At 48.5% G+C, this 21,757-nt stretch overlaps 1 protein-coding gene and 1 long non-coding RNA gene across 2 annotated transcripts; one reads left to right on the forward strand and one right to left on the reverse strand.

Moving 5' to 3' along the window:
- Window positions 1-12,919: 12,919 nt before the first annotated feature.
- On the forward strand, window positions 12,920-14,811 carry LOC123431003. The gene is made up of 3 exons (XR_006623003.1): window positions 12,920-13,389; window positions 13,642-13,941; window positions 14,479-14,811. It is a non-coding gene; the product is annotated as an uncharacterized LOC123431003 (long non-coding RNA).
- Window positions 14,812-15,591: 780 nt separating this feature from the next.
- LOC123431004 (hydroxycinnamoyltransferase 4-like) lies at window positions 15,592-17,318 on the reverse strand. Its single transcript, XM_045114828.1, has one exon. The coding sequence runs from the start codon at window positions 17,263-17,265 to the stop codon at window positions 15,856-15,858; it is 1,410 nt and encodes a 469-aa protein (XP_044970763.1). The 5' UTR covers window positions 17,266-17,318; the 3' UTR covers window positions 15,592-15,855.
- Window positions 17,319-21,757: the final 4,439 nt, after the last annotated feature.

The following is a 21,757-nucleotide window of genomic DNA, read 5'->3' on the forward strand; positions in this document are numbered from 1 at the left end:
GAGTAACCGTGGAAAAAGTCGCCGGCTGACATTTCTCTGCTTCCAGCACAGCCCACAAGCCTACAAATAAATACAAGAAGCTGGCAGATAATCAATCAGGAAGCTTGAGCGAGCAGCTACGATGGTGAGGGCGCTCGGTCTCGCCGCCGGCACGGCGCACTACGCGCTCGGCAGCGTTGTGGGTCTAGCTTTCGGCTTCGTGGCCGCGGTTGCAATCGTGGCCGTCGCCGTGTTTGGCTGCGCCGGCCACGAGAAACGTCCCGCTGATAAGAAGCGCAGACGTCGTCGTTACGGAGGCGGAGACGATGGTGGCGGAGGAGGGGGTGACGGGGGAGGCTACGGGGATGGTGGTGGCGGCGGAGGCGACGGTGGTGGTGGCGGCGGGGGAGGGGACGGCGGTGGTGGAGGAGGCTGCTAAGGGAAGTCTGTTGAGTAAATAGGTAATTTTCCGAGTATATTAATCCACAAGATAATAACTAGCATGGCATTGACTAGACTAATGATATACTGATCTTGAGCTAACCTAGCACATACTACGCATATAGTGGATACATCTATGCAGACAAGCAGTACTGCTAGGATAAATACGAACATGAGGATAAACGAGTCATACCCTCCAATCGGCCAGTTGGCCGTAGCAGCGGCGGCGGCGGCGGCAGTATCCTCTGCCGCCTTCTTCTCAGCTTCGGCCTTCTCGCGGAGACGGTCAGCTTCGCTTGGTGAAGACATGACGATGACGAGGGTGACGCGGACGTAGACGAAGCAGACGGACGGAGGCGAGCAGTCGCGTGATCGCTCCCCAAAAACCTAATCGCCCCTCTCCCGTACAGGAACCGGAGAGGCGAGGTTTCGGAGGCCCGCTCTCCCGTCGACCGTGTACGCGGTAAACGGGACGGAGTCGGCGGCGGCAGCAGCAGCAAAAGGAACGAACACGTGAGGCAGATGTGATCTGATTCTCGTGACGGCTAGGGTAGGCGATAGCCTGCTTATAAAGGCGGCTGGGTGGAGAGACGTGGGCCGAGCCCACGTCCGAGTCAGTAACAGCCACGATCCGACGTCTCGGATCGTGCCTTGTCCGTTCCTGACCGGCAAAAATAGAGGCGAGGCGTGGCAAGGCGGGCGGCGGAGGAGGAATGCGCGAGGGCACCTTCTCTTCTCACTCTCCAATAGCATGTGGAAGAGAGACCCTTATAAAGGGGTCCAAACTCTCCTCCACTAGCGGGGTGGGACTAAACTTCCCAGCACCTTGTCATGCCACCACCTACATGGACCCTTGGAGATTTTTCTGAAATTCTCTAATGGGCCTAAAGCCCACTACCAATTTCAACAAAGTCATTGTTCGTGAGATGTGGCAGTACTTGCAACAGATAGAAACACATTGTCCATCTTGATATATAGAGTACTTCTCTGTTGAATTTTCATGGTACTTTTGACAATTTTTTTTATACTTTCGGTTGTATACAAGTGTGTTATCCTTGCAATAATCTTTTGGCAGCATTGGCCGAGTACCCGCGTATGCATAGTACATGTCATATTGGCATGCAGTTGCCATTAAAAGACAATTCAAGACTTCAATTCTCCCCACAATTCTACCAAAGTTTTTTCTTCGGAATAAACTTATAATCTATTCATAAACAATCATACCAGTACAGAAAACATCAGAAGTAACAAAAAGTATATTCCCTTCGTCCAGAAATACTTGTCGTGAGAATGAATGTATCTATATGTATTTTAATTTTTGATACATTCATTTATATTCATTTTTATGACAAGGAATTTTGGATGGAGAGAATAACAAGGTCATGCCCTTTGGAGCACACTCCATATGATATGATAACAAAAAAACTTCAGGTGGCCTCTGTTAGGTTGATCTCTTCCGTGTGGGCCCAACGGCCCACGGGGCCCTGGATCTATGCGCCCTGATCGAGGGCGCCCAACCCGTTATGGTTGGTGGGCCCATGTGACCTGCGCTATAAATAAAGTGGTGGGGCCGGGGCGCACGGTACGAGGTTCACCGCGCCGCCAGACTCTCCACCGAAATCCCCTTCCGATCTAGGGTTTAGCGCAGTGCTCACGGGAAGCACCACCTTCGTCTACATCCTTCTCTCGCGTCACCGACGACTCCACCGCACCGATGGCCAGCGCTGGGAGTTCATCAGGCTTGGGATTAGGTGAGTACAAGGGTTACACCGGATCTATCTATGCCTAGTCGATCTACAGCTTCAACATTGGTATCATGAGCCGCTAGGCAAAGATCTATTCGGTTAAACAAAAGAAAATTTCCTCTTCCCCACCCCACATGAACCCTAGATGGGCAAGTACCGAAGATGGCCTACGGCCTCGTCGGAAAAGAAGCGGCGCCGCAAGGCCGCGCCTGTTCCTCTCGATCCCTACACGCATCGGCAAGCCGAGGTGTGGGGAAGAAGAACCTACCTCCTCGGAGGCAAAGTATGGATCTAGATCCAAAAGAAAACCAAGAAAAGCATACGGACCCGATCCGCAAAAGGCACGAAAAAAGGGGGAGGAAGGAAACATGCAACGAAAAAGTAAGGGCTCCATCACCAAATGCCTCGACGACGCCGCACTCACAGCAAGGCGGACGCGCCGCCGGCGAGGGGGATGGCAACGGAGTTATCTTCCGAGTATCGGACAAGTTGACAACGTGGCAGCGTAGTTGGCACTCCAACACCCCCCTTGACGGCGGCGCACTCTCCCTCGGGAGAAGGCGCGCACCGGCAAGAGGAGCGGAGGAGGCCGCCGCTGTGCGAAGGAAGAGGGGACCCTCGGTGGGGTGTGGCTGCCACCACGCGAGGAACGGCCGAGGGCCACATGTGGTGCGGTGGCCGGCCGCTGCGCTCGAGACAGGAGCACGAGCCGCCGCTCGACGGGGCATACAAGGCGGGCACAGCCCGCGGCCGCCGCGCGAGAACTGGCCGACTCCCGAGAGGGGCGACGAGGCACAAGAAGCCACCTCGGCGGGGCCTTAGAGCCACCACGCGAGGGAAGGGCCCGACCTCCCGTCGGCCAACCCCGACGGGAAGACGAGCAGGTGTGCACCTCTCGGTCTCTCTCGAGAGAGAGGGAGGAGGGAACGGGTTAGAGCGGCGCGGGGGGGGGGGGGGGGGGGAGAATGAGGGGTAGGGTTTCCCCTCCCCACCGGCCCAACCCTTTTTGTTCCCTCGAGGGCCGCGACGCACCGTCCGATCCGATGGGCGGCTGGGATCGCCCGAGGGCGAAACCCTAGCGCCAGGAGGGGCGGCTGGGCCTAACAGGCCGCCAGCTGCACCAGGCCAAGGCCCACCTGGGGCCGAGACAATGCCTCTGGCCAGTGGGAGCAGGCCGACCCAGGCCGAAGCCGGCCCAAGGAAGAAAAGGCCTCGGCCATTTTCCTTTTTTAAGGAATTTTCGTTTTCTGTCTGCTTAGACAGATTTAATAGTGTTTTCTAGACATTTTTTCTATGAAAATATGTTTAGAAAAATAGAAATTAAAATGTTGAAAGTTTCTGTAATTTTATATAGAATTGTTATATTATTTTTCTGTAAAGAAAAGTAAAAGGTTTTTTTGAGAATAGTTTTCTTAGAAAAGGAAAAGTTCATGAGTTTTATAAATGCATTAATAAAGTTCATGATTTTATTATTAATTGACAGAATTAATTTTCTGAAAAGTTAAGAGGCATATGAAATTTTATTTCACGTTTTCCGCTGCTAAAAGCAATATGGAATATGATCATGTTGTTATTCTGACCGACGTTGTTTAATCACACGGTCATGTTGCATATTGCAAAATGATGCGTTTATTTCTATCATTTGCCCAGCGGTAATGTAGATGAATATGCATAGGAAATTATATGATTATTTTAACCAACATTATTTAATGCATATGATTGTCGTACTGACTTCGCTTATTTGGTGATTTCAGGAGGTTTCCATCTGATGAGCTGCCTCAAGGAAATTCCGACACTCAGGGGGGACAACTACTCTGAGTGGAGGAAGAAGGTGGGCATGGCTCTCTGCATTGTAGAGGTGGACTGGGTTCTGGAGGAACCACAGCCAGCTGCACCTGGAGAACCAGTTAGAGAGGCTGATGAGGATGATGTGAGCTGGGACAAAAAGCAATCAAGTTATGAAAAAGAGGTGATGTCCCACTCCATCCGCAACAGGCTATGGTTAAATGCCAACAAGAAATGTTTGGAGTTTATAAAGAACACCGTTGAGACCACCATCGTGGGATCAATTGCTGAATGCCCTACGACACTAGAAATGCTTAACAAGATAAAGAGTCAGTTTACTGGCTCTTCTAAGACGTATGCCACCCAGTTGATCAAACAACTGGCGACAGAGAGCTACCATGATGGTGGCCATGGCATAAGGGAGCACATCCTTAGGATGAGCCACACGGCAGCTAAGCTAAAACCTATGGATGCGGATCTGGAGATCAAACCAGCTCTCCTTGTCCACCTGGTTATGGCTTCGTTGCCTAAGGAGTTCGAGACCTTTGTAGTCAACTACAACATGCAGCCCGAGACTTGGGATATTGAAAAGGTCATCGCAATATGCTCACAAGAGGAGGAGAGGATTAAGGCTTCACATGGTGGCTCTCTTAACTATGTGAAGGAAAAGAAGAAGGGCTTTCCGCCTAACAAAGGTTCTCCCTCCAAGCCACAGGGCAATGGAAATGGCAATGGCAAAGCTCCTATCCATTATCAGCATAGGCCCATTCCAGTAGACAGGGAAACTTGCATCCACTGTAAGGAGAAGGGGCACTACAAGAAGGATTGCCCTGTTTTTCTAAAGACCTTCATGGCCAAGAGAGGTAAAGATATAGTTTCTTTTGTTAATGAATCCTTGTATACAAAGTTTACAAAATCTACTTGGTGGATTGACTCAGGAGCGACTGTTCATGTTGCAAATTCTTTACAAGGATTCAGTTCGACGATAACTATGCCAAGAAATTCAAGAAGAATTGAAGTCGCGAACGGTGTCCAAGCCGAAGTCGAAGCTGTAGGTGACGTCTCCTTGGAGCTAGCCGGTGGTTTCAAACTTCTACTTAGGGATGTGCTTTTCGTACTTTCATGTAATAGGAACTTAATAAGTGTTTCGTGTTTAGACAAAGACGATTATCAATGTTTCTTTGGACATGGCAAATGTGCCATTTGGTCTCATAATGATTATGTTGGGAATGCATTTCTACATGACGAGCTTTATTTATTATCGCTATGTGAAAAAGCACCCTATGTATTGAATGTGAATGAACAAAGTACTTCGTCGAACAACGATCAAAAGAAAAGAAAGAGAACTCACGACTCCTTGAAACTATGGCACTGTCGATTGGGCCATATTTCGAGCGGGAGAATAGAAATATTAATCAAAAACGAGATTCTTCCAAAGTTGGAGTTCTCTGACTTAGAACAATGCGTGGATTGCATTAAAGGAAAATATGTAAAACAGATAAAGAAAGGAGCAAACCGAAGCGTAGGAACACTGGAAATTATCCACACTGATATTTGTGGACCTTTTTCGGTGAAAAGTGTGGATGGTTATGATTCATTCATAACGTTCACAGGCGATTATTCCCGCTTCGATTACATTTATCCAATCAAAGACCGACATGAAGCATTGGATAAATTCAAAATATTCAAAGCTGAACTTGAAAATCAGCTTGATAAAAAGATTAAGATAGTGAGGTCTGACCGTGGGGGGGGGGGGGAGTAATACGGTCGACACACTCTATATGGCCAAGTCCATGGACCTTTTGCAAAATTCTTACAAGAGACTGGCATTGTTTGCCCAGTATTCGATGCCGGGCGAGCCTCAGCAAAATGGAGTAGCTGAAAGGCGTAACCGTACTCTCATGGATATGGTACGCATCATGATGAGCTACTCAGACCTACCGTTGGGATTGTGGATGGAGGCGCTTAAAACCTCCATTCACATTCTCAACAGAGTTCCAAGCAAGTAGGTGCCCAAAACACCGCACGAGATCTGGACAGGAAGAGTGCCATCCCTACAACACTTAAGAGTGTGGGGATGCCCTGCTGAGGCCAAAATGTTTAATCCAAATCTTGGAAAGTTAGACCCGAAGACAGTAAGTTGCCATTTCATTGGCTACCGTGATAGGTCAAAAGGTTTTCGTTTCTACTGTCCAGACAGATTCACAAAGTTTGTGGAAACAAGACATGCTGTCTTCTTAGAGGACGAGATGATGAGGGGGAGTCGGGTAGCTCGGAAAATTGATCTTGAGGAGAAAAGGGTGCATGCACCCATTTCGATGATTCAAGAGCCATTTTTCTCACTACCCGTTGTAACTCCAACCATGACAACTGCGGGAGAAGACTCGGAACCTGTCCTTCAGGAGCCGACTGAACCCGTTGTTGATCATGAATTGGAAGTACAACAAGAAATAGTAGAAAGTGTTCCCGACAATGAGGCACTTAGAAGGTCTAATAGAACAAGAAGACCTGTTATTTCTACTGATTATAAAGTATACAACACGGAAATGGCCCATATGGAAGGTGATCCCACCACATATGAGGAGGCCATTAAAAGCCCTCACTCATCAAAATGGATAGAGGCAATGGAAGATGAGATGAAATCAATGAGTTCCAATCATGTTTGGGACTTAGAGATTATTCCTAAAGGAGCAAAGACAGTAGGCTGCAAATGGGTCTACAAAACAAAGTATGACTCTAATGGGAATGTAGACAAGTATAAAGCCCGACTTGTGGCAAAAGGATTTACACAGAGAGAAGGGATAGATTACAATGAGACCTTTTCTCCGGTCTCTTGTAAGGATTCCTTCAGAATCATAATGGCACTAGTTGCTCATTTTGATTTAGAGCTACATCAAATGGATGTAAAGACGGCGTTTCTAAATGGTGATTTAGAAGAAGATGTATACATGAAACAACCCAAGGGTTTTATCATGGAAGGCAAGGAAGATCTAGGTTGCCGTCTAAATAAATCCATTTATGGGTTAAGGCAAGCCTCTAGACAGTGGTACATCAAGTTCAATGATACCATTAAAAGATTTGGATTCCAAGAAAATGTTGAGGATAATTGCATTTATGCTAAGTTTAAACATGGGAAATATATTTTCCTAATCTTGTATGTGGATGATATCTTGCTTGCAAGCAATGGTATTGGTCTACTACAAGAAACAAAGAAGTTTTTATCCTCACACTTCGACATGAAACACCTTGGTGATGCTTCATATGTTTTGGGAATTGAAATTCACCGAGACAGGAAAAATGGAGTCTTAGGACTCTCACAGAATGCATATTTAGAGAAGGTTCTCCAAAAGTATAATATGCATAAGAGCAAAGCCACACCTGCTCCCATAGTCAAGGGCGATAGTTTTGGGAAATATCAATGTCCCAAGAATCAGTACGAGCTCAATGAAATGAAAACAATACCGTATACTTCGGCTGTTGGAAGTTTACAGTATGCACACGCCCTGACTTAGCTTTTATCACCGGGGTATTCGGTAGATATCAAGCAAATCCAGGCCAAGAGCACTGGAAGATGACAAAGAAAGCTTTGCGTTATGTGCAAGGCACAAAGGAAATCATGCTAACATACAGGCGATCTAATTCCCTAGAGATAAAAGGGTACTCAGACGCTGATTTTGCGGGAGATAGAGATGATAGAAAATCCACGTCTGGGTACGTGTTCACTCTTGCAGGGGGAGCTATTTCATGGAAAAGCTCTAAACAGACCATAGTTGCATCGTCTACGATGCAAGCAGAGTTCATAGCATGTTTTGAAGCCACCGGGCAGGTGATATGGCTAAAGAAATTTATACCCGACTTGAAAGTGGTAGATTGTATCCACAAGCCACTAAAGATATACTGCGACCACCAGCCCGCAGTATTCTATGCTCACAACAACAAGTCCAGCAATGCTGCCAAGACAATAGATATAACGTATTATATTGTGAAAGATAAAATCCAGGATCAAACTATAAGTCTCGAGCATATAAGTATGAAGTATATGCTTGCGGATCCGCTAACGAAAGGCTTACCACCCAGTGTGTTCAAGGAACACTTAGCCGGCATGGGTTTGATGGAAAGCCTATGATTCCTGGATAATAAGAGGCCCAGAAGAAATGAATTTGTTTCAAAACAAAAGGTGTGTTGTAGCTGTATGATTCTATCGACAATTAAGCTGTGATGATGAGACATGCTCTACATGCCTATATATGATGGAACAAATAAAAGTATAAAGTCAAAGTGAAAGTTGAGATCAAGGGGGAGAATGTTAGGTTGATCTCTTCCGTGTGGGCCCAACGGCCCATCGGCCCCTTGATCTATGTGCCCTGATCGGGGGCGCCCAACCCGTTATGGTTGGTGGGCCCGTGTGATCTACGCTATAAATAAAGTGGTGGGGGCCGGGGCGCACGGTACGAGGTTCACCGCGCTGCCAGAGTCTCCACCGAAATCCCCTTCCGATCTAGGGTTTAGCGCAGTGCTCACGGGAAGCACCACCTTCGTCTACATCCTTCTCTCGCGTCACCGACGACTCCACCGCACCGATGGCCAGCGCTGGGAGTTCATCAGGCTCGGGATTAGGTGAGTACAAGGGTTACACCGGATCTATCTATGCCTAGTCGATCTACGGCTTCAACAGCCTCACCTGACGTGATGTTGCAGGAAGGTTGGCGAGAACGGGATCTACTATTGACGAATGAGGCCCGTGATTATCGAAGTAGCAAATATAAAGATTTTGAGTTTGTGCTTTGTCATTCGAATCTTTGTAACAAGGCTTTAATTCTGGTTGATAAGGATTTTTAGTCACGGGTCACCAACCGGGACTAAAAACTTGGGATTAAAGGCCCAACCCCGCTCCCTCCCCCCCTTCCTAGTCCGAGTTGGCCACGACCCGATACTAATGCCCTTCCACGTGGCTCGTTTAGTGCCGGTTGGTAACACCAACCGGGACTAAAGGCTTTGATGATTTGGGGTTTTGGACTTTTGGGCTTTATTGTTTATTATGTTTGCTTTTCATTTTCTGTGTTCGATTTAATTATTTTTCATTTTAAATATATTTTACGCCACTACATACTGCATACGTTATGCATATATCATAGAATTTCTCGTAGGATCAATCATATATCATAGAATTTCTTATATGATCATATATATGCATACATATATATATAATTTGGTATATATAATTTCTCCTACAAATTGCAGATCATTACATGCATGCATTAGGTGTAGTCACTACAACAAAAATGTCATGTAGAGACGCTCAATGTAGGTGCTAGAGGCACATTAAATCATCTCTAGCAGATTTTAGAGTCGTTCACTAAAGCGTCCCATGAGTGCCTCGCCCCGCACCATCTCAAAGATAGTTAAGACCCATAGGAAGCGCGTCTACATGAATATGAGACGTTTTAAAAGCGTCCTTACAAATCGTGTCTACATGGATTTTGAGAGTATCCTTATGCCCCACGGAGGCACTAAAAATTCATACTAGACGCAACTTGCATATATGATGTATCCTATATTTATATTGTATTCAAAAATCATCTTCAATTGCGCTTAATGAAATATTGCTAATATGAAATAATTTTATTCTCATTTACATATCAGAATCAGTTGATCAAGCTCCGTCTGACCATACTCCTCACCGGACGAAGCATTGGAATCAACTGTTTCTCCTAAAAATTTGACCAACAAATCCGGTTAGACATTCTGTCAAACACATCCGGCATAGGGCACAACTAGAGAGTTTCCGAACGTATCACGGCGTCTTCCGGACCGGCGATGACGTCCGTCGTGGAGAGGTTGGGAGAGATGATCCTTTTGGTCGAGCGGTGAGGTGGCTGAAGCTACTAGGCGATGGAGCGCGCGCCGCGGCGGAGTTGCAACACAGACAGCGCGTGGAGGAAGAAGAGAGGAAAACCGGAAATGGATCCGACAGTTCTACGGGGTGGATTTGCTGTAATTTGCGGTAGGGTTGGGCTGTCGGGGGTACGACGTGGCGGACGTGCCCGGGCGCGCTCGGGCTCCCCCATATCCGCCCCATATTTGGGCTCGAAATGGAGGGTGCCGGTCAGCCCGGGCGTTTGAGGCCGGTTTGAGAGGCCCGTCTCGGTCGAATTTTTATGATCGGGCAGTTACTGGGCGGCCTGTCCGGGGTTTGATGAGGTTTTGAGGGGTGCGGCTATAGATGCTCTTAGCCACCATATATGCTCTTAGCCACCATATACTTTGTAATCTATCTTGAGGATAATAGTAATAAGATCGGCAAAAGTAGGGGAAGGGCTATTCCTGAGTTCATGTTCAACTAAGGTAAATCTAGTGTTTATGTTTGCTTCTTCGCTTTGAGATGATCTATCGGCGGGATCCTTGAGTCACCCCCGCGTCCACATTATTGTACTATATGCATACCCTCATATGGTGGTAGACGAGTTTCGTGCATCGACAATTTTGCAATTGTTATAAAAGATATAATTATTGTCACTTCAAGCAAAAGAGGGATGTAGCCGCAGAACTTGACAACGGCGCTTTAGAGAATAATAACAATGATAATGCATGTGGTCGCGTATGGTGTCCTAGCTAACATCATCGACGAATATTTTGCATTAGTGAAGGTGCATTATGGTGTGTTTTATTTTGTATTTTTACAAAACATAGATTTCAAATGTTGTTGAATTGTGTGTTGATGGAACATAAAAGTTTGAATAAATGTGATGTGAAGATTGGATTGATATGCACAAACGGTGGGAAGTAACATCAAGAAATTTAGTGGGAGTTAAGATTGGTGGGACATATAGTAGGATGAAATTTCGCATGAGGTAAATTTTTAAATAGTTTCACCTTGTATGGAAAATTCGAGGAAAGTGTACATGCACAAGAAACAAAATATTTGTGCAACCCTTACAAATTGTTTGACGGAAAAAATATAGGCAACGCTACGTGTCGGTCGATGGATCTTTTCAACAAAGATGATCTTGCGCTTCGACATTTATAATAGAGTTCTTGTTGCATAATTTTTACAACATAGTTCATGTTATAGAACTTTTGCAACAAATATAATTTTGCACAATGTTTTTGTCTTCATTTTTATATAAGTGTTATAATTTGTTTTTCAAAAAATCATTCATATTGCAGAAATCTTTCTTGCAAGTTGCAACAGGAAGCATCTCTACTATAAAAAGCACGAGAGCGCGGATCCAACTCGCAATATTAGTTGTCTGATTACTAATCTAGTGACCTAAAATCTTTGTTAACAAAATCGATCGCTAGCGAAACAATAATCTCCCTCGCTAACGAAACGATAACCCACTCGCCCCATGCTCGCCAACCGCATGCCCTGCCGCCCACGCCGCCTGGCACCCGATGACCCCACGCCGCCAACCACTCGGCCCCGCCGCCCCTTCTCACCGCTACAACTTCTCGATCCCCGTCGCCCCTTCTCGCCGCCAACCGATGTGAGGCCGCACACGACCCCGACGTGAGGCTAGGGGTTGGCGCACTCCAATTTTCTACTCGCCAGGGGATTACGACGTCGCGCGAGGCTCCCCGGCGGCAAGCGCGAGGCCGCCGGTGGCGAGGTATGGTCTATCTCTGCCCCACCCGCGCTCGCCCCAACCAACGGAAGTGCCGCTGGATCGAGTGCCCCGCCGCGGAGCCCGAGGAACCTGGCGCCGACTGGCACCTCGCGCCTCCCCGCCCGCCTACCCAGCCCGACGCCGCCCCCTCCTCCACCGTGCCCAGGCCGCAGCAGCAGCCTTGCCCCGTCTCGCTCGTGTAGCAGGACGCCCTCCGCGCCGCCGATGAGTTCTTCTCCGGGCGAGTACGGCGACGACGACGATGAGTCCTTCTCCTGGCGAGTACAGCGACGACGACGACGAGGACCGGGTTCTTCCTTGGACTGTTCGAGTGGGACACCACGGTGCGGGGGTACTATGAGCGGAGCCACGAGGACGGGGAGTTCCGGTGCATGGGGTGTGTTGGGAAGGAAGAGGAAGGGCAACAGCCGGGCCAAGAGGTTCCGGAACTGCATCAGCCTCGTGCACCACGCGCGTGACGCCACGCGCTGCGGGAGGCCGCTAGCGCACCACGCGTTCGCCGCCGTTGTTTGCCGCGTGCTGGGATGGGACGCTAAGCGGGGACGGGGCAGAGATCGACGAGGCGCTCCTTGAGAACATCCCAGGCCATGACCCACCCTCCGTGCGGACACCCAAAGCACGATGTAGCACCAGCGGCCAACGGCAAATGCCGGAATAGCAAATCGTGTCCGACAGTGGCGAAGCACAGATCTTGGCGGCGACAGAGGTTGCAGCGTGCAGAAGGGAAATCTTCCCCTCCAACGTCCGAGCTCTCGACGGGGAAGATGTATTCGCAGGCAACCGGATGGAACAAATAGGTTAGTGGTAAAGCTTCCTTATGTTATCAGAGACCCAAATATGTCAGCTATAACTTTCTGGAATCAGAGTATTTAGTAGACTGCATTTACTTGAACCGCCCATGATATTAGACATACAGAGATTTCCGTGAAAGAATGCTAGCAGTAACGAAATCAGGCTGCTATAGTGTTGCGGGTTCAGATGAGTAACTAAACTTGATTCACATAATTAACATTCAGATAAAAAAACTTTGTTATGTCATCGGAGATGCAAAGTTCTTTGTAAAGCATAATTGACAGCAGTGAGTAAATCAGGCAACTATAGCAATATGGTTGAAGAGTAGTTTGTGCAGTGTATTTAGTTCAAGTTCCTTGATGTGCGAGATGCAAAGATTCTAGAACAGAAGAAATAATTGCAGTAAGTTCATATAATTAGTACATAAATAATGTGAGGAGTAAGTTCAGGCAACTCTACTTTTCTAGGTTGGGAGGAGTAAGTTCACTGCATTCATATACTTGAGAGTAAAATAATGAAAGCTTCCTTGAGAGATGACTAATGAAAAAAAATAGTACACAAAAATGACAAAACAAAAGAAATCATGGATCTATAGGTTTCTGGGTTCAGACTTCATAGTAGTTAGAAAACTGAATTAAACTGAAACCCCTTGATATCAGTGATGCAAAGACTGTAGTAAAGAAAAATGGACTGCAGTAAAGAAAACAGGCGGCTATAGCTTTGTGTGTTCAGAGGAGTTTGTAGCATGCATTCAGATAATTCATGTTTACTGCCATGTGTTTGCAGGCTCCGTGTCTGAATCGAAGTTGTGCGTCCGAGAGGGCTATAAGATTTTTTGCAGAGAAGACGGCTAAAAATGTGATCACACATGTTCTTGGAACTACATTCGACTCCTTGGGCGAGACTATGACTTTTACAATCTATATTCATGGGAATAAGGTTTTGGCATTCGCTACGGGAAGAGCCAGCTAAATGTGGAGAGGGTAAAATGCATGCAAGAAATAGTCTGTGTCTACTCGGTGAGTACATTTTGTTGCTGTGAGTTATTTGTTGTCAGAAAGTCACATATACTGGAGTACAAAGTTTCATCTCATAAGCTGATCGAAAGTTTGTACATAACCACATGCATGGTAAAGTTGGTGAAGAGCACATAAGGTATTGTAGACATGAGTCCCTGCTCTGATTCTACGGGCAGGAGACAATGGATGATATATTGCACAACATAGAGAGAATCATAAGCACTCACTTTTGCCTAATTTTGGTATATTTAGGGGAGACCACTACTGAGGGCGAACCTTGCGGTGGAGAGGCATACCAGCAAGATATACACGACGACTATGTTTGAGCATTTTGGACACATTTTGTATGAGTGTGGGGCTTATCAGGTTGAAGAGATTGAAAAACATAAGACATAGATCGTGATCTATAGTGAAGCAGAGAAAAGAGAGAAGTGCTCGAAAATTTCATACAAGGTTACAAACTAACTTACAATGCTAGATGGAGGCAATGAATTCGAATGCGAGTTTGGGCAATTTGCACACATGGGCCTGCTGTGCAACCATGTACTGAAGGTATGTTAAGAGTGTTTGTGTTTGCTTTTGGTTGTATTTCTTGCTTGTAGATAATTTCAAGATGGTTTAAATGATGATTTGCATGTAATTTCAAGGTGGTTTTAAATCATCATGATGACCCCTCTGCAATTAGTAATCCTTAAAAAGATAGTTAGAGTGTGTATTGATGGTTGAAAAGTCATGGACATACATTTGTTCTCTTATTCTAGATTATGTATTGCGCTGTGTTGACAACATTGAAGGGATGCTATGTTACACTGAAGGAAGCTTGAGTGATGGCTATAACATATGTACTATTGTGATTATATCATTGTATATAAGCCAAAATGAGTTTATGACAAGGGATAAACTATCTATGCTTAATGTATGTATGAAACTAGGGGTAAAGTGATATTTGTTTGTACCGTTGCATAGCTTGACATGAAAAAGTAAGTTTTCCATAATGTAGAACAAACTGACATGAAAAGTAAGTTTTCCATAGATCATCGATCCATGTTAAGTGTATAATTTGTTTTTCTCTTAATTATTTGGATGCAGATGCTTGAAGACGTAAAAAAAATGCAATTTCAAGGTCATGCAGAACATTACCACAAGCTAACATTTACTATATAGACATGGTTAATTTCTAGAAAACTGTTGACAGGAAAATCTAGATGGTCGGCCAGCACAAACTTTACCATATGTTTATTTGTATGAGTTATGATCTATAATTCTCATTTCATGTTACAAAAAATATTTGCTGGAATTACTAATTTTGCTATCTTGGCTTTTGTGTTGGCGGTGAGTTGTTAGATTTGTCAATGAGGTTTTACCACAGACATTCAATTTGATTGCTTTCATCAAATTGCTCTAAGATTTTGTATAAAATACGAGAGGTGGTTGTTGTGGTCATAGTACCTTTCAAATTTCTCACAACCTGAAGTTTATTCCTCAACTTGTTTTCCGCATCTACACGATTGCTGCTGGAGCAAACAAAGTTTTTCTCCACTATTAATTTTCTTTATATGGGATGTTGATAGGATGTGGGATACATGGTCTTATTTTTAGGGAGACATGGGCTTCGCGATTGTAGTTTTGAACTAACGACTCTTTCGGTAATCCACCAGCTCCTTAAAATTTAAGAATCTATAGAGCACCTGTACAGCCGCTCCATGAATTTTAACTATAACTCCGTCCGCTTCGAAAGCAGAGCCGCGGAGCGGAGAGACTCTGAACAAATACTAAGGACACGTTCGTACCCCCTCCGTTCCCGGACTCCGCGCCGGAGTGGAGTGGCGTCCAGTGTTAATTTGCATAGTTATTAAAACGCCGCTCCGCACACTCCGCTCCGGGAGGACTGCCGAACAGGTGCTAAGTCTTGAATTGTTTTAGTCCAAATATGATATAAACTCCGAACAGACGCTAAGTCTTGAATTGTTTTCATCTTGCAGCCCCAAGAAAACTACAGAAAATGTGCGATGCACTCTATAAACAATTAAAATAGTTTAGTCGTGGTTTCTACCACATATTAGTTTTACTACATATATTAATTTTTAGCCTCGAAATTTCCTCCGATAGCCACAAGGTTTATTCATTTGTACCCTTTTTATTTGATAGAATGTTGTAACGAGATAAAACCTTCCAGAGTCAACAAAAGCTGAAAGATTGATCTTGCTGGAAAATTATATGCATGTATTATATAGCTTGAAAACTGAATAAAAATTAACATAAAACAACACGTTTTTACGCATTAATCAAGACGTGCATTTGCACGTACACAATTACTAGTGTTGGGAAAAAGAATCACCATTGAGCTGATACACGTGATGTGCACTGAGCAAACGATCAAATCCAATCCAACGGCCACGCGTCCGATCGATGCAATGATGAATCCGCCGTTGATGGGAATGAAAAGATCCCGTACTGCATGCATGGTCACAGCCTAGCATGTACACCGGCCAGTAGCAGAACTTGGCGTTCAGCAACTGCGCGCTCGAACTTGCTGAGGGTCACCGGCTCCAAAGATATGAGCAGGCGCGCGCTGCCATCGCCGCCGCCGGACAAGAGGTACACCCAGCCGCCGCGCACGGCCTCCGCCCTCGTCATCACCCGCGGCTTCCCCCACCCGAAGTCGGCGTCGTACATGGGCAGGTGGAACCAGCTGTTCATCCGCAGCTCCGTCTCCGGCAGGTTCCCCCTCTGCTCCGTCTGCCCGTCCTTCTCCGCCACCTCGAAGTAGTCCACGGCGGACCTCAGCAGCTCATCGTCGAGCCGCTCCGTCGCGGATCTCACCCGGCTGGCCACGGAGGCCAGCGTCTCCGACACGACGTCCCTGACCGCGGCGGCGGCGAACACGTTGACGACCCCGTTGCCGAAGTAGCGGGCCGGCAGCGGCGGCGTGAGGCGGTGCCTGATGTCCACCGGGAAGTTGATGCGCGTGGTCGCCTCCGGGCGCAGCCGCCGGGCGACGCAGGCGCACTGCCACACGAGGGCGCTCACGGCGCAGAACGCGCTGGCGCCGCCGCAATGGCGCTTGAGGGCGCGCAGCTGGTCCTCGGAGAAGGTGAAGACCTGGGTCGCGACGGCGCCGGACGGATCGTGCTGGGGTAGCCTGCTGCAGAACGTGGGGATGGTGTCGGGGTGGATGACGGGCGGGGAGCGCGCACGGAGGAGGCCGCGTTCGTGGCACGGCAGCTCTACCGCCGCGCCCTCGCCGTCCCTGCAGTATCCCGCCCACGTCCGGATGAAGTGGAACGTGCTGGGGCCGTCCGCCGCGGCGTGGTGCGTGGCCGTCCCCAAGACCACGCCGCCGCACCTCAAGAAGGTGACCTGTACGGCGAGTATAACGGACGATGGTTGGACGGGAGGACAGAACAGCCTCCGTGTCTCCGGCGTCGGCTTGTGGTCGCTGAAGTCGTCGAAGGTGCGGTCGGAGTGAGCCACGACGAAGAGGGCGCCCTCCCCGTTGCAGTCGATCTCGAACCGGCCATCAGGGTCGACGCCGAGGCGGCCCGCGAGAGGGTAGAAGGGCACCAGCGCCTTGGCCAGGGACTCCTTGAGCCTGGCCACGCTGAAGAATCCGTCGCCGGCGGCGGCGACGTCGCCGGCGCTGTAGAAGTGGACGAGCGGTGTGTGGCCTCTGCTGGCCAGCACCAGGTCCAGCGCGGAGAGCCACAGCCGTTTCCGCGGCGTCTCGCCGCTGGGCGTGACGAAGCAGGATTTGACCACTCGGAGTACTGGTCCAGAACCCATAGTGATAGTGGAGTACGTGTTTTCTCTTGTGTCTCGTCTCGGCCAGATGATCCTTACCATTAATAGGCCAAAAATGCTAGGCCATTGGTCCATTTCGGCGGCGTTTTGGTAGACAAAATGCCAAGAAGGTGCATGCACTCCATCCACGTGAGTTCGAATGAGATATTCAGATTCGCAGATCATGTGCATAAAGAGATCTGCCAATGTGGCACTCGATCAAGAACAGAAATCATGACATATGTAATGACGTTGTTTCTGGCTGATATTACCCCATTTAATCAAAAAAAAATTGAAAGAAAGGGTTTCCCCTGTCCCATTTTATTAAAATGAAGCAGACCAAAAGTACAACCATCCAGGCATGACAAAACAAAAGCGTACATGTCCTGAAAACCAGGCTAAAAAACATCACTGAAACAAACCAGCACCAGAAACCTAGCATCTGGATTAAACTTCTATTACACACCACATGAAGAGAAAGTTAATCAGGGTCCTGGCTCCATACGATCCTCAGCAGCTCTCCCCGATGTTTGTCCAACAGCAAAACAAATCTCCTCAGTACTTTCACTTGAACAGCATCGCAGAGAACCCGTCATTGTTGCAAAATCCCTCTTAGTTTGACAAAAACGCAGCCCGGGCCTCTCCAAGTGCGCCCCTGGAAGCAAAATTCATTCCGTAATGTCCAAATGCTCCATAAGGAGGCACACTACCAGAAAAACGTACTACGCCTACGGCTTATTCTATGCCGACAGCTTTTTATCGGGGCCGTCGGCATAGTTGGTATTATGCCTACGGCTTTCTAAAAGCCCTCGGCACAGAAAAGCTGTAGGCATATCTACATCTACGCCGACAGCCTCCGTCGGCATAGCAAAGGCCGTCGGCCTACAGAATAGTAGGCCTACGGCCATCGTCGGCGTACATAGGCCGTCGGTATAGATGTGGGGCCGGCGACGGGCCCCGGTCCGGGGGCTGACGCCGTCGAATCTATGCCGACGGCTGGACGTCTGGCCGTCGGCATAGATACACAAAGCCACATCATCGATCCGGGGTGCACCGACCAGCATCTATGCCGACGGCTGCCGTCGGCATATCTGCCACGTCATCGATCCGCAGCGCGTCGACCACCGGCCCTGGCCGTATCTATGCCGACGGCTTTGCCGTAGGCATAGTTTTTTTTTCTTTTCTTTGCACCATGTGTGTATATATATATATATAATTTCATTAACTTACATGTACCATGTGTAAATATAAATGTATTATTATTTTTATGAATATATATGTACTTTGTACTTTTTTCGAATACGTTAATGATGTGTCGTCATTTTCTTTGAATATAGGTCCTTATATTTTATTAAAATCAAAAACAGCTCTGCCTACAGAAATATTGTGGTGGTTGCAAACGCCCTACACGCGTCTCCGGGATGTGAACCCCCTCACGTCCGGGGTGCGCCCCCCTCACGGAAAGTCAAAGGCTAGATCTCGTGTTCAATCGTTACACGGTTAGGCGGGACGGGGGCCCTGGGGTAGCAGTGGGACCAGAGCGTCGCATCGGGCCCTCATACATGTCGTAAGGGGCTAAGGTAAGTCCGATCGGGTGGCTGTCGGGGGTAGCTATGCCATGGAAACATCGCGTCGGGTCCTCGTGCATGTGTGAAAGTGATCTGACATGCGTAGACGCCCGTCGCGACGCTCCCGCGTGTGTCCCCCTTCATGTACGACAATGTCGTCGTCACTTTAAGGGGAGAAATAGTCGTGTCGGGTCGACATGGAGGGAACCAAGTGATGGCTTGGACTCAGACAATGTTCTTACATGTTTCTATGGGTTGACCTATCGAAACGAGGTGGAAGATTCCAGTGGTCAAAGCCCGTCCGACGCAAGTCAAAGGCCTAGATCTACGGGTCAACGGGGCTAGGGTTAGTCAGATCGGGTGGCTGTCGGGGGTAGCTATGCCACCGAAACATCGCGTCGGGTCCTCATGCATGTGTGAAAGTGATGTGACATGCGTAGTCGCCCGTCGCGGCGCTCCCGTGTGTGTCCCCCCTTCATGTACGACAATGTCGCCGTCACTTTGAGGGGGAAATAGCCGCGTTGGGTCGACATGGAGGGAACCTAGTGATGGGTTGGACTCGGACCATGTTCTTACATGTTCCTATGGTCAGACCTATCGAAATGAGGTGGAAGAGTCCACTGGTCAAAGCCCGTCTGTCAAAAGCCTAGATCTACGGGTCAACGAGGCTAGGGTTAGTCCGATCGGGTGGCTGTCGGGGGTAGCTATGCCACCGAAACATCGCATCGAATCCTCATGCATGTGTGAAAGTGATGTGACATGCGTAGACACCCGTCGCGGCTCTCCGGTATGTGCCCCCCTTCATGTACGGCAATGCCGCCATCACTTTGAGGGGGGAAATATCCGCGTCGCGTCGACATGAAGGGAACCTAGTGATGGGTTGGACTGAGACCATGTTCTTACAAGTTCATATGGGCTGACCTATCGAAACGAGGTGGAAGAGTCCAGTGGTCAAAGCCCGTCCAACGCAAGTCAAAGGCCTAGATCTACGGGTCAACGGGGCTAGGGTTAGTGCAATCAGATGGCTGTCGGGGATAGCTATGCCATTGAAACATCGCTCGGATCCTCATGCATGTGTGAAAGTGATGTGACATGCGTAGACGCCCGTCGCGGCTCTCCGGGGTGTGCCCCCTTCATGTACGGCAATGCCGTCGTCACTTTGAGGGGAGAAATAGCTGTGTCGGGTCGACATGGAGGTAACCTAGTGATGGGTTGGACCCAAACCATGTTCTTACATGTTTCTATGGGCTAATATATTAAAATGAGGTGGAAGAGTCAACTAGTCAAAGCCCGTCCGACGCAAGTCTAAGGCATAGATCTACGGGTCAACGAGGCTAGGGTTATTGCAATTGGGTGGCTGTCGGGGGGCAGATATGCCACTGCAACATTGCTCGGATCCTCATGCATGTGTGAAAGTGATGTGACATGCGTAGACGCCCGTCGCGGCGCTCCCGTGTGTGTCCCCCTTCATGTACGACAATGTCGTCGTCACTTTGAGGGGGAAATAGCCGTGTCGGGTCGACATGGAGGGAACCTAGTGATGAGTTGGACTCAAACAATGTTCTTACATGTTTCTATGGGCTGACCTATCGAAACGAGGTGGAAGAGTCCATTGGTCAAAGCCCGTCCGACGCAAGTCAAAGGCCTAGATCTACTGGTCAACGAGGCTAGGGTTAGTCCGGTCGGGTGGCTGTCAGGGGTAGCTATGCCACCGAAACATCGCGTCGGGTCCTCATGCATGTGTGAAAGTGATGTGACATGCGTAGACGCCCGTCGCTGCTCTCCAGGGTGTGCCCCCCTTCATGTACGACAATGTCGCCGTTACTTTGAGGGCGGAAGTAGTCGCGTCGGGTCGACATGTAGGGATCCTAGTGATGGGTTGGACTAAGACCATGTTCTTACATGTTCCTATGGGTTGACCTATCAAAACAAGGTGGAAGAGTCCACTAGTCAAAGCCCGTCCGACGCAAGTCAAAGGCCTAGATCTACGGGTCAACGGGGCTAGGGTTAGTCCGATCGGGTGGCTGATGGGGGTAGCTATGTCGCCGAAACATCGCGTCGGGTCCTCATGCATGTGTGAAAGTGATCTGACATGCGTAGACGCCCGTCGCGGTGGTCCCGGATGTGTCCCCCCTTCATGTACGATGCTGCCGCGGCACTTTGAGGGGGGAAACGTGCGCACCGGGTCAAGTCGGAGGAAATCTAGTGGTGGGTTGGGCCTAGGCCGTGTTCACGCATGATCCTATGGGCTGAGCTATCGTAACCAGGTGGACGAGTCCTTTGTTCAAACCCCATCCGACGAAAGTCAAAGGCCTAGATCTCCGTGTCAATGGGGCTAGGGTTAATTAGTCCGGTCGGGTGGCTTCCGGGGGTAGCTATGCCACCGAAACATCGCGTCGGATCCTCATGCATGTGGGAAAGTGATGTGACATGCGTAGACAACTGTCGTGGCTCTCCGGTGTGTGCCCCCTTCATGTACGGCAATGCCGCCGTCACTTTGAGGGGGGAAATAGCCGCGTCGGGTCGACATGGAGGTAACCTAGTGATGGGTTGGACTGAGACCATGTTCTTACATGTTCCTATGGGCTGACCTTTCGAAACAAGGTGGAAGAGTCCACTGGTCAAAGCCCGTCCGACGCAAGTCAAAGGCCTAAATCTAAGGGTCAACGGGGCTAGGGTTAGTGCGATCGGATGGCTGTCGGGGGTAGCTATGCCATCGAAACATCGCTCGGATTCTAATGCATGTGTGAAAGCGATGTGACATGCGTAGACGCCCGTCGCGGCTCTCCGAGTGTGCCCCCTTCATGTACGGCAATACCGTCGTCTCTTTGAGGGGGGAAATAGCCGTGTCGGGTCGACATGGAGGTAACCTAGTGATGGGTTGGACCCAGACCATGTTCTTACATGTTCCTATGGGCTGACCTATTGAAATGAGGTGGAAGAGTCAACTGGTCAAAGCCCGTCCGACGCAAGTCAAAGGCCTAGATCTACGGTTCAACGGGGCTAGGGTTATTGCGATC

Source organism: Hordeum vulgare, chromosome 2H (genome assembly GCF_904849725.1).
Source record: "Hordeum vulgare subsp. vulgare chromosome 2H, MorexV3_pseudomolecules_assembly, whole genome shotgun sequence".
NCBI lineage: Eukaryota > Viridiplantae > Streptophyta > Magnoliopsida > Poales > Poaceae > Hordeum > Hordeum vulgare.

What these genes read in the sequence shown, in the direction of transcription:
- LOC123431004 (XM_045114828.1), bottom strand. Translation starts at nt 17,265, where the DNA reads ATGGACCAATGGCCTAGCATTTTTGGCCTATTAATGGTAAGGATCATC.